Genomic DNA, 13,930 nt, shown 5'->3' with positions numbered 1-13,930 from the left:
CATACTGCAACAGCGTCAGCCACATCGCTTTTGGCCCAGAGTCACAGGCAGGACATCGTACTTCTTGCCACTGCCATAATCAGCGTAAGGAATCGCTCTGGTACACTCATTCCATGCCGTGCCTTGCTTGATTCTGGATCGCAGGTGCATCGCATCACTTCTCGCCTGGCTCAGCAGTTGCAGCTTCAAAGGAAAGAGTCGGATGTTTTGGTGATTGGTCTCGGCGAGTCGCGTGCCACATCGGAAGGATGCTGCGTAGATATCAACCTGGAATCACGCACATCAAGTTATGCCACGACCATTTCGGCAGTAGTTGCTCCCACCATTACGTCCAGTCAACCTAACTGCAATATCGACCTAAACAGCTGGAACATTCCCTGCAACACACAGTTATTGGAGCGGGACTGTTCTTTGAGCTTCTCTGCATTGGCCAAATCCAATTGGGAGCTGGTCTGCCACGTCTTCAGGAAACCAGGATAGGATGGATAATTGCAGGAGAGATGTCTCAGTCTCGCGCATCAGATCCACTTTCTCCTGTGTTATTTTCAGTTAACCAGTCTAAAGTGCCCCCTCGCACGAGCATTGGACCTCTTCGTCGAGTCAGGCATGGTTTCCGGAGTGGCTATACTAAAGACGTCACCTGGATCAACAAAGGAAATGTGGCTGCCAAAGAAGGATGTGAAAGACCCGTGCTCTTCAACGGGGGGAGTATGTTCGGCTAAGCGCCGGCCCATGGCAGCACAAAGAGTAGTTGATCATCTCTTAATCTAATGTCTCTCTTTATAACCGTTTGTTTGCTTGTACTTATGCTCTTGCTGGTGCGTTGCTCTTTCTCGGCGTTAGCCAGCCGCTGTGGGGGAGGCTCATCAGAAAAAGCAGACCACACTTCAAATTCGATCATCACCGTAGTAAAACGTGTGGCTGTCTTCGACAGTGACCTGCCTGCCACAGAGTTCTAAACTAAACCTAACATAAACATATCAACTTCAACAGTCTTGAACCGGCCCCCGCGTCTTCAATCGACCCATCATTAACTCTCGTTATTAAATTCGCACACCTTTCGCTAGTTTTGGATAATACATATATATTAACTTAAGTAAAATAAATTGTTAATATATTAACTGAACAATCATCGTCTCTTAAATAATCTTGCAAAACAACGCTACTGAAGAAAGACATTAGATTAGGGCCGGCGCTTAGCCGATTAACCCAATTAACTAAAAGAAGTAGACTGGAAATCGATTTTGTATGCGAAAAACTTATTTTTTAGAGGATGGTCGAAGGCAAGACCAGGCCTTTAATATCCTCAAAAATTATGAAAAACATTTTAAATCGCACTGTCAGTGATGTGACAGTTCTTAGACGGTATATTATACATTATTTGAATGCAAGAAGTCCCAGAAAGCTCCGCGTTTGGATTTGAGAGTACATAGGTGCACGACTTCAGTTTGGAAAAACGCATGTGGTCTGGCCTGTGTTCACAGTGACAAAGATGCTTTTGACTGATGATAGTAAAGCTGTATTATACGGTAAGATAAACTCAAAAGATTATGTTTGGCATTCACAGAAATCCGATTACCACCTAAAATCATGAAAAATATAGCTTTGGGCATGCTAGGAGTACTTTCTAGCTAGTACTTTCTAGCCTGGCGTTTGAGTATATTATGGTTTTGAGCGAAACTGTGTATGTAGGTATACTTTAGAATACATTACATTCATATTACAGTTGAAAAATTCATGTTAAAAGGATCTTTTAACAGGATGAGTTAAAATACCCAGAAAAGCTCGCTAGGAATTGATTTTTATCGGAAAATATCGACGTTTTTCCATGGCCAACTGTCCAACTGGATATAAATCTCATCGAAATCTTATGCTGGAATACCAAATACATTGTTGACACCGCAAATCCGTGAACCAGAGCCAAGTTTTAGCAAGTGGTTCATGGATTATTGGCTCAAATCCTATTGAAGCGTTGGCAAGAGATTAATGACCTATATCCGGCCGGTGCAAGTTCGCAATGAAAACCAAATTGATTAAAAACTAAATATTAAAGCTCAAGAAACATAAAGAACATGAAATATATGTTTTTATTTGAGTTTCGTTGTTTTTTTTAATGTTTTAAAAAAACACTACTATTTCATTGAACAGCATATTTTATGGGTATTCGGCTTATGTCACGTAAAACAAAAAGATGGAATTCAAATGTATGGACATTTCTTCGGTTTTCTAATGCTAACAGTCCAGTCTATTTAAAAAGGTATCACTTGTTCAATTTGAAAGACTAGAAATATCTCAAAAAGAGTTTTGAAAGTGATGAGGTGCGGCACTACTATTTCATTGAACACAACTGTACCTGTACCTACAATCCTCTAGTTATTAATTATTTCTTATATCCCCTTTTTTTCCTTAAATTTTAATCATAGTTTATATTAGCAGATAGTTGCTAATCCTCTTTCAATAAATTAATATTTTATTATTAATATTAATTAGTCAATTGGTAGAGTTGGCTTCGCTTCAAAACGCCAAAACAGAATTAACAACCCATTTCTACACATTATTGCCATGGGCAGTAAATCACAAAAACCGCATACAGCTCTGGCATAAATAACACTACCCGACACGATATCGCCGCTTCGAACCAGACCAACTTTTTTTTTATAGATTTCGGGCTTTAAACATGCTTAGGGGCTGTCCATATTTTACGTAATCACCTAGGGGGGGGGGTCAAGGAAATGATTATGTTTGATTACATGGGGATGGGGGGGGTCTTGGACAATGATTACGTTATCATTTTAAAGAGTTTTTTTTTATTGAAAGTATTTATTCAAAAATTTATTTCGCGCTGATTATTCCGCCAGTAAGTACCAAATGCAACCAAATTTGTTTATATATATATTTTTTCTTGTGATTACGTAATCATGGGGGGGGGGGGTTCCTTGAATGATTACTTTTGATTATCAGGGGGGAGGGGGTCAAAAATCATCGAAAACGTGATTACGTAATATATGGACAGCCTCTTAGTGATCATTTTTTTCTATGGCATACCCGTACCCGTACTCAAAAAGAGTTAAGGGGTATATTAGATGTGTGGGTTGATGCGTGTAACGCAGAGAAGGAAACGTTTCCGACCCCATAAGGTATATATATTCTTGATCAGCATCAATAGCCGAGTCGATAGAGCCATGCCTGTCTGTCCGTCTTGTTTGTCGCCTGGATCTCTGAGACTATAAGAGCTAGGGCAACCAAATATGGTTTCCAGACTCATGTGATATCACACTGCTACAAGTTTATTTCAAAATTTTGCCCCTCCCCTTCAGACCACACAATGGACGAAAATCTGTGGCAGCCACAACTTTGAACGTACGACAAAACAAAAACGCAGTATCGTAGAGAATACCCATATCTACCAGCAAACTGCCGAATCTGAATCAGATCGGATAATTAATATAGCAAGAGCAAAGAAACTAATTTTGAGTTTCTTCCCCCACCTTCTCCAGCACGAGACCACGCTAGTCATTCTCTTCCTCGCTCGCACACACTCTGCCCTGTGCAATGCGCGGCCCTTGCGGAGATAATGTAGAATCTACATTGTCTATGTATAATCAACATTTCAGATGTGAAATCAACATTGTAGATGTAGATAACAGATGTAGCAAAAACGAGAATGAATGTGTGAGTCGCTTCTGGGGCCGCGACTGTACTTTTACACCCGTACTCAGTCAGTATATACATTTTTGAGCTTATGATTTAAGGCCTGTCTCCAGCACCGCGGAAAATTCTGGCGAGGAATTTACTAGTTATTCCGTGAGGGTGTGGAACATAGCTAAAACAGGGTTGATGAATCAGCTGTGTTTTGTAAACAGAGCCGATTGTGAAATTCAACTGAAATTAAAAAAGGAAAAAATTCACTCTTACGATCAAGTGATTGTGTTGGTGGCGGCATACATTGTTGCTTAACAAAAAATAATAATTTGCATCTCTATTTTTTGTTTTGCGAACAGTTTTTGCCTACATCTTGCACCATTCACTTCAGGAATAATTGTTGAACATATATTCCTGAGCTGGGTGTCAGCTGTTCCCTCAGTCCACATACGGTCCCGATATGCAACTATCGATATAAATCTGTGGATTCCGCTCGTGTTGCTGGATACACACTCCAGGAAAACGTAAACGAAAAATTCCTGCCGCAGTCTTTTTTTATCTGTTATCTACATCTAAAATTTATATAATACATCTAACATGTATATTCTACATGTACCATTTAGATTCTACATCTTCTCAGAAAGCGGGCGCTCGCGTACATAACGAGGCAGAGTGTGCGAGCGAGAAAAAGAATGAGTAACGGGCCTTTTGCTGGAAGAGGCGGGGGAATCAACTGAAAATTTTGAAATTTTGAAATACTTTTGTAGCAGTGTGATATCAGATGAGCCTGAAAACCAAATTTGGTTGCCCTAGCTCTTATAGTCTCTGAAATCTAGGCGCTCAAAAAGACAGACAGACAGACAGACAGACACACAGACGGACAGACAGACATGGCTATATCGACTCGGCTTTTGATGCTGATCAAGAATATATATACTTTATCGGGTCGGGTTATATTAGATTTGTGCAAACGCAGTATCGTAGAGAATGATCATATCTACCAGATTGCCGAATCTGAATCAGATCGGATCATAATTATAGCCAGAATGAAGAAATTAATTTTCAGTTGCTTCCCCCGTCTACTTCAGCCAGAAAGCTACTCGTTCTCTTTGTCGTTCGCATACTCTACCGCGTTCAGTGCGCGAGCAACACCTAGCGGAGGAGATGTAGAATCTAAATGGTACATGTATAATCTACATGTTAGATGTATAATATACATTGTAGATGTAGATAACAGATGTAGCAAAAATATGTAATATGTAAAATTTTTTTTTTTTTAATTATAAAATTCTAGAAAATCATAAGCTCAAAAATGTATATTGCCCCGGGTTTTCCGCAGTTATTAGAATGATCCAGGACGACAGTGTTTATTATATATAATGTTTTATTTGTATTATTATTAGATATTTGCTCTGGTTACAATGGGTGTATATTTTAAACGAGGTTATAATATTGGATATAATAGAATGCTGCGCTTTTGCTTCTTGCATGTTTTCGAGAGAAACTTTGGCACCGAACTGTCTGGCGTCGATCGTTGAACTCTTGTTCTCTTTATTCTTTCGACTGCCGCTTCTGGTCTCTCTATCTGTTACGGGCGCTAATAGCTTAACAGACTCTGCTGCTCTCTGGGACTTCTCACCAAATCCCACATACATGTAGGTTATGGTGGACCGAGAGAGACACGAAGCGGCCGTAGTTTCGTCGCGTCGTCTGTATAGGCAGCCTTCGGCTCTGAGAGAGCCGAGAGCAAAGAAGCGAGATCAGTCGAAGTCGAGAGTCAGAGACAGTCAGTCGTAATTCAGCCACGCATCGTACGAAAATCACACACATAAGTTAAGAACATAACTGTACCACAAATTGTACTTGGAGCTAAGAAATATATATAATAAGTTCAACATCCATACTTATAAATAAATTGCCATTAAGCAAACAAACTATCTACATACATAGTTGATATCGTTGGCAAAAGTTTCAAATTGTGCTTTTGGCTGCTGCTGCTCCATCCACTGCCACTGCTGTAATGCATAAATGCAATTTGCAAGTTGAATCGAGTGTGGTCGTGTCCTTTACGGTGTTTCGGTGAACCCGGTCACACTTTTGGGTCTCACGCGAGAGCCACATATGGCGCCAGCTGGACGCCAGTCAGCCAGCCAGCCCAATGCTGCTACCCTTACTCTTATAGTGATTTATGTTCACCGTGTCATCTATTGCAAGCTACCATTTATGACACTTTGGGGGATTGCCTCTGCTTGGGGCGACCCTGCTGGACGGATGGCCATTAAGTATCCAAAATACCATCGATGGCACTTGCTTCCGGGCTTCGTTTGGTCGGAATTGTTTTAAATGTCTGGCGGCTGGAGAACTCCCACATTTCATTCGATCCAAGGAACCCCTGACGCCTAGAGCCTAGCACTAGACTTATTTAGATTCTTTCCTACTATCCCGAGCACATGAACAAGATGGAACCGAACGTCGAGGAGCAGCCCTTCCAGACTGTGCTCCCAGCGGCACTCTCTGACAAGCGAGGCTCGCAGGTGACTGAAGTGCGGGTCGAGAAGGTGTTGAAGTCGAAGGAAAAGGATGTTGAGGCACTGCTGGCTTCCATCGACGAGAGGGACAATCAATTGATGATCACGGCGACCAACAAGATCAAGACGACCACAAAGGACCACAAGACCACAAAATCCACGAAGAGTAATTCCTTCGAACGGTCTCAGGGCAGGGTGAAGCTGAACCACAGCCAGAAGCAGCTTCTCATGGCACAGGTGACGTGTCAGATGCGTCTATCGCGTCACAAGCTAGCGATTATCGATATGGGACTGGAGCTGCTGACCAGCGCTCTGGTCTCCTGCGCCTGCCTGTGGGAGAAGGCTGCGGGGCTGCTGTCCAGCTGCCTGCTGCTGGTTGGATTCGTCCTCTCGCTGGCTGCTGCCGTCGCCACAGCAGAATTTTGTCCCTATTTGCCAATGGACTTCACCCACTACACCATGGTCAGCTCCTACAAAGCCATCTTCATGATATCTTGCACAATGATATCTGCCCTCTCAGGCATCGCTGTGGCCAGTGCCATGCGAAGCGCTTCGGGTGGGGCCGTGGGGCGCGCAATTCTTTGGGGCTTCCTGCCGATAGTTTTGTTCGCCAACCTGTTATGGATCCCGGCCACCGGAAATTGGCGCTGGAACGAGTACTGCACCGATCGGACAGCCAGCATAATAATTCTGGCTGCGCTGGACGTGATCTTCGTGCTGCTGACCATCGTGGGCATCCGGAGCGAAGTGAGTGCGTGAGTGAATTCGAATGCTATGTCAACAGAGTTTGAGTGAGTGAGTGCGCTGACGTAAAACTCATACACACAACATTGAAACGAAAAGGCACGAATTGAATGAGTTGAGTGAGGGCAGTTTCCGAATTCATTCAAATACATTCTATTTTTTTTTATACCCGTACTCAAAATATTAGATTTGTGGTAAAAGTGGATGTGTGTAACGCAGAGAAGGAAACGTTTCCGACCCCATAAAGTATATATATTCTTGATCAGCATCAATGGCCGAGTCGATATAGCCATGTCTGTCTGTCCGTCTGTCCGTCTGTCTGTCTGTCTGTCTGTCTGTCTGTCTGTCAGAGACTATAAGAGCTAGGGCAACCAAATTTGGTTTCCAGACTCATGTGATATCACACTGCTACAAGTGTATTTCAAAATTTCGCCCCGCCTCCTTCCGCCCCCACAAAGGACGAAAACCTGTGGCAGTCACAATTTTAAAGAAACGATAAAACTAAAAACGCAGTATCGCAGAGAATGACCATATCTACCAGACTGCCGAATCTGAATCAGATCGGATCATAATTATAGCCAGAATGAAGAAATTAATTTTCAGTTGCTTCCCCTCCCCCTCCTGAGCACAACAACGCAACTCATTTTCCTTCTCGCTCGCACACTCTGCCGCGTTCAGTGCGCGAGCAACCCCTAGCGGAGGAGATGTAGAATATGAATGGAACATGTACAATCTACATGTTAGATGTATAATAAACATTTTATATGTAGATGTAGATAGCATATGTAGCAAAAAAATGTAAAATGTAAAATTTTTTTTTTTTTCTAAAATTCTAAAAAATCATAAGCTCAAAAGTGTATGTATATACTGACTGAGTACGGATATAAGTAGAGTCGTGTCCCCAGAAACGACTCACACGTTCCTTCTCGTTTTTGCTGCTTTTGGGTCAACACATTTTTGTGTACGTAAGGGAAGCAAAAGAATCAAGGATAATAAAGAAAATAAGGAAGAGCAATATAGTTTTTGTATAGTTTTTATTTAAACTAAGTTGGCATCAAGAAACATAATTTTGTTTATATTTTCTGGATTGGTAGATAATAGGCAACGCTTTTCGGTGATCTGGCATCTGAAAAAGCTCTTTCAGAAGCCGCACTACTCGCTTGTTTTTCAAGCTTGTTTTATGCAACAGGGGTTTGATGTTTTCATCTTTGTGAAAATTCCACCACGCTAAACAGTCAAAGTCGGGTGTGTATATTACGTTAATGTTGCAATATAAGAGCAATATAGTTTTTGTATAGTTTTTATTTAAACTAAGTTGGCATCAAGAAACATAATTTTGTTTATATTTTCTGGATTGGTAGATAATAGGCAACGCTTTTCGGTGATCTGGCATCTGAAAAAGCTCTTTCAGAAGCCGCACTACTCGCTTGTTTTTCAAGCTTGTTTTATGCAACAGGGGTTTGATGTTTTCATCTTTGTGAAAATTCCACCACGCTAAACAGTCAAAGTCGGGTGTGTATATTACGTTAATGTTGCTGTATCCAGTGGCGTAGCTGATAGAAAAGAGCACCGGTGCAAAAAAAAAAATTAGGGCCCAACCTAAAGTCAGATACTTAATCATTACGAGGGTTTTGTGTGGGCTTTGTTGATTAACAATTTTGGCATTAGGTCATGAGGTTAATCGAATTATTTATTTGAAAATGTATGTGTTCAAAAAACTTTATTGTACATTTAACAAAATTACAATCTTTCTCTTGCCTTACTTTTCGCAATGTACACTTTATGTACATTATATACTAAGCTTTCAGCCTTTAAGGAGGGAAAAGATGAAATGAAAACTTCAGTAATTCTCTGCACGAAAAGGAGAGCAGTAGTCTTTATTATTAAAATCAGAAGCCCATCATATTGCTGAAACCCATCCTATTGGACCCATGCTGTTGGGGAACATCATCATCATAAGCTCAAAAATTAATATACCGACTGAATGCTGGTATAAAAGTAATGTCGCGTCCAAAGAAGCGACTCACACGTTCCTTCTCGTTTTTTTAAATTTATTTTTTGTTGTTTATAGGTGCATATTAATTAATGAAGAAAAGGCTCATCTGAAATTGGTTGATAAACCCTCCGAAAATCATACTTACCGTTTGGAACGTTACTCCAGCCGTTTCTCCATAGAATTTTATGAAGAATACTTTAAACGACGCTTAATTATACAAGTCGAATTCATGCTTGCATTTCAAACAGAAGTGAGGAGTGAGAGATTTTTTGGTCAGAGTCTGGGCCCATGAGCTTGGGGGCCCCGGTGCGCCGCACCATCTTGCACGTACGTAGCTACGCCACTAGCTTTATCCTATTATTTCCTATTCTGCTTGGTATTTGTAGCTGTCTACTTGGCGTACTTCAATGTATTCAGAAAATTCATCTTCTGTCGCAGGCTTTTCAGACGCTTCTAACACAGTGTCTATCAAAAAAGAGGTCATAATTTGTTTACAGTCATTAATGACTTTTGTTTTTTCGGTTGGTGAAAATAGTATTAGTTTGTTCGTAGGTGGGAAAAGAAAAAGAGATATGTATGTTGTGGTATTTTGTTAAATTTGGATGTACTGTTGATAAAATGTGTGTCTTAAGTACGGATTTAAATGATTTAATTATGTTATAATCGTTGCTATCGGACAGATAAGTTTTCTTTAATTTGTTTATGTTCGGAACTATAAAGTGTATGGTTGGACGTTTGCTTGCTTCAAGTTTTTTTTTAAACGTTTTCGAAGACTTCTAACAGTCGGACAACATGACTTAACTGATTTAAATTTATACCTTCCATCCTAATTATCTGATTTTTCTCCATTAAAATATTTTGAATGTCAATCCAATTAATTTCGATGGATTTAAACAAATAAAAAACTGTATTCCAGCGAGTTGGGCAAAAACAGCCCTAAGCAAGAGTTTGATCCAGACTTCTTAAAATATTTTACAAGCTTGTAAACAGTAACGAGCTCCCCCATCTCAGAAACAGCATTGATGGCCTTTTTAACTGAGTTGTTAAGCAGGTGGTTGATGCAATGAATTTTTTCCATCTTGTCCAAAGGCTTTGATCATGTTCGAACCCCGATCTGTTACAATTATGGGATTGTCCAGTTCAAGATCGCATCCAAAGTCTTTCAATATCTCTCGAATTTGTTCACGGATATGAAAACCTAGTAGATATTATAAATACAATTAAAATAAACTTCTTCAATTTGTAGATTGGATGATAACAAACCTGTGCAGGAGCTTTCTCGTATTGAAATATATCGTGATATTATTGTTGGATGGGGTAATAGCTTGTCAACGTCTACATTAGCACCATAGGTGGCTCCAACTTTAATCAGAAAGGATGCAAACTTTTTGAGTCCGGAATTGTCAATAATTTTGAATGAACGACAGTTCTTAACAACCCATTCGGTTATTACAGCAACACCCTCCTGTTTCGTTTCGGGATTGACATCAATTTGGGTAGCGTTGCGTAATTTACTGGAGTTCATAATGTAACATTTATGTTTTACAAGGTTAGATGTGCTTCCCGCAAATTTAAAGGTAGCAAAGCCCAGCTTACAGGCTAGAAGCTCATCGACTTTCTCTCTATTTTCGTTTTTAATTTTTGAGAAAAATTCCCAAACTTTGCTTCTGCCCCTCTTCTGAATTAAACTATACATCCCGCTTTGAAGCTTGTCCTTAACATCCACTGATATGGCTTGAACCTACATATGTATATGTTGGAGAATAATGAGTTTAAGTGAAAATCTATGTGACCAGTGTGTGTCTGTTTGATTCTGGTATCATCCCTGTGTGAACTGGATCGAGTGTGGTTCTGTGTGCGTTGCTTAAAATGAATTAGTCCGTGAAAGGAGCAACAAGAAATGGCTTCAGAAACTCGCCACGATGCAGCGCGCTGGTCCATGGCTGAGAGACAGATCATATATCGACTCGGCTCAATAGCCGATAGCAACAGCATAAATATGCAAATCAAGAATATATATACTTTATGGGGTCGAAAACAATTCCTTCTCTGCGTGATTGTGATTTTTTCGCCGCCCTTTGGGCGCGCCTTGTCAGCATTGTTTGGCTCATACTGCCGCCCGCTCCTGATGCTGCTCCTGCTGCTGGTTGGTGCCGTGTCTAATTTCTGTTTTAAATACATAGTTGATATCGTTGGCAAAAGTTTCAAATTGTGCTTTTGGCTGCTGCTGCTCCATCCACTGCCACTGCTAACTATTTTGAATAATGCATAAATGCAATTAGCAAGTTGAATCGAGTGTGGTCGTGGCATTTGCTTCCGGGCATCGTTTGGTCGGAATTGTTTTAAATGTCTGGCGGCTGGAAAACTCCCACATTTCATTCGATCCAAGGAACCCCTGACGCCTAGAGCCTAGCACTAGACTTATTTAGATACTTTCCTACTATCCCGAGCACATGAACAAGATGGAACCGAACGTCGAGGAGCAGCCCTTCCAGACTGTGCTCCCAGCGGCACTCTCTGACAAGCGAGGCTCGCAGGTGACTGAAGTGCGGGTCGAGAAGGTGTTGAAGTCGAAGGAAAAGGATGTTGAGGCACTGCTGGATTCCATCGACGAGAGGGACAATCAACTGATGATCACGGCGACCAACAAGATCAAGACGACCACAAAGGCAAGGAAGAACACAGAATCCACGAAGAGTAATTCCTCCAAACAGTCTCAAGGCAGAGTGAAGCTGAACCACAGCCAGAAGCAGTTCCTCATGGCACAGGTGACGCGTCAGATGCGTCTATCGCGTCACAAGCTAGCGATTATCGATATGGGACTGGTGCTGCTGACCAGCGCTCTGGTCTCCTGTGCCTGCCTGTGGGAGAAGGCTGCGCTGCTGCTGTCCAGCTGCCTGCTGCTGTGGCCACTCTTTTGGTCCATTGTCCTCGCCACCAGCGGCCGCGTGATGGGCATGAAGCTGGTTGGATTCGTCCTCTCGCTGGCTGCTGCCGTCGCCACAGCAGAATTTTGTCCCTATTTGCCAATGGACTTGAACCACTACACCATGGTCAGCTCCTACGAAGCCATCTTCAAGATATCTTGCACAATCATATATGCCCTCTCAGGCATCGCTGTGGCCAGTGCCGCCATGCGAAGCGCTTCGGGTGAGGCCGTGGGGCGCGCAATTCTTTGGGTCTTCCTGCTCCCGATAGTTCCATTCGCCAACCTGTTATGGATCCCGGCCACCGGAAACTGGCGCTGGAACGAGTACTGCACCGATCGGACAGCCAGCATAGTGCTGGCTGCGCTGGACGTGATCTTCGTGCTGCTGACCATCGTGGTCATCCGGAGCGAGATCAGCTCCAATGACGGTACGGATTCTTTTCTAACCAAGGATGAGCTAAAAATAGTTCGATTTGAAACATTCAAGTACTACCGAGAGCACTACGCTGCCAAACAAGGAGAAGAGACAAACAAAAACCCAAGCAGCGTTTTACAGCCACTTGTAAGCAGGAGGCAGGAGGAGCACAAGGCCCATAAGGCTTAGCTTCCTCAATCGTTCCCCCAGATATTTTGTTTTACATTTGTTAGTTATAATGTAAAATAAAGGAACCCTTTAGCTGTCAAAGCCATTTCGAATAACGAGCTGCTGAAGGAGTACAATTAACGATCAGCTTCTAGGCTTAAACATACTCGTACTATTAGCCAAATTTATGCAACATTACTAGTACAGTTGCCCTAGCAAAAGCTGGTAGGCGCTTCGGCTATCGAGGCTCTGCCGGTCGGGATTCAACGGTTCCGTGCTCTTTCGGTAACTTGGGGGGAGGGTGTGTTCGACCGTGTCTCGACCCCTACTACATTAACTTAAATATAGAATCCCTTGACTCTAAAAGGAGCGTAACTCCGAAAACAGCAAAATGCATAACTACAAACATTCTACAAAACATTCTCGTATATTCCACCTTCCTCGGATATCTTAATATACGAGCATCCCCTGACCGCTTTAAAAACTGTTTCTTCCTCGCTATCAGATAAAGACCATATGATAGTTCTTGGTGATTTTAATTTGCCAGGTGCTGTTTGGTCTTCGGTAAACGAATCTAATAACCTTGTGCCCATGTCACGACATGACTTTATCGACGGCTTGCTAGACCTATCCCTGTCTCAAGTCAACCATGTGAAAAATTCCTTGGGTCGATTGCTTGATCTGTGCTTTGTCTCGGATCCGACCATAGCGTTGTTAACCCGAGCCGTTCCGCTCAGTATACCTAAAGACTCCTACCATCCTACATTCGAAGTGTCGATATTGGCCCTACTGTATTGGATCGGCTATCTGAACGTGTCCGCTGCTTTCATAGAGCCGAGTTTACGAAGCTGAATAACCTTATTAGGGATTTTGATTGGTCCGCTCTGTACTTGTGCACTGACGTTATGAAAGGCACAAGCATTTTTTACAATGTACTTGATACATTTTTTGATTCTTGTGTCCCACTTTCTTGTCCGGTTAGATCTCCTTGGTTTACCAAAGAGTTATCCAGTCTAAAAAATTTAAAATCAAGAATTTATAAAAAATTTCGAGAAGTTGGTTCTCCCTCTTCTCTTTCTCACTATGTAATAGCTCGGTCAAATTTCTCCGTTCTTAACAGTCAATGCTATAAAGACTACCTTTCTCGATGCAGATACGATTTTCACAGGACCCTAAACAGTTTTACAGCTTTGTAAATAGTAAGCGTTGAACGTCCGCACATCCATCCTCGTTATCTTTTCCCAATATGTCAGCAAACAATGATCAGGCAATTGCCGATCTTTTTGCCAAATTATTCCAAACAACCTATTCTTATGAAAGCTACTCTGGTCAGCCGTATCCATACAGCTCCAAGGTCGAATGGCATCTTCAGCCCCTTGTTAAATGAAAGCTCACTGCTTCATGATCTTCGACTAGCTAAGCCGGTGTTTTCACCAGATCCCAACGGAGTTCCCCGGCTGTGTACTTAGGTACTGTCCCGACGCTCTGTGTGGACCCTTGCTTAAACT

At 42.0% G+C, this 13,930-nt stretch overlaps 1 protein-coding gene across 1 annotated transcript; it reads left to right on the top strand.

Annotated features, from left to right (window-relative positions):
• The first annotated feature begins 6,101 nt into the window (after positions 1-6,101).
• Positions 6,102-12,443, top strand: LOC111080820. The gene is made up of 2 exons (XM_041594702.1): positions 6,102-6,545; positions 11,877-12,443. The coding sequence occupies exons 1-2, from the start codon at positions 6,102-6,104 to the stop codon at positions 12,441-12,443; spliced, it is 1,011 nt and encodes a 336-aa protein (XP_041450636.1).
• Positions 12,444-13,930: the final 1,487 nt, after the last annotated feature.

This window comes from Drosophila obscura, unplaced genomic scaffold, assembly GCF_018151105.1.
Source record: "Drosophila obscura isolate BZ-5 IFL unplaced genomic scaffold, ASM1815110v1 contig_31, whole genome shotgun sequence".
Taxonomy (NCBI): Eukaryota; Metazoa; Arthropoda; class Insecta; order Diptera; family Drosophilidae; genus Drosophila; species Drosophila obscura.
Note: the sequence above shows the minus strand (reverse complement) of the source record. Positions and strands in the feature narration are given on the sequence as shown.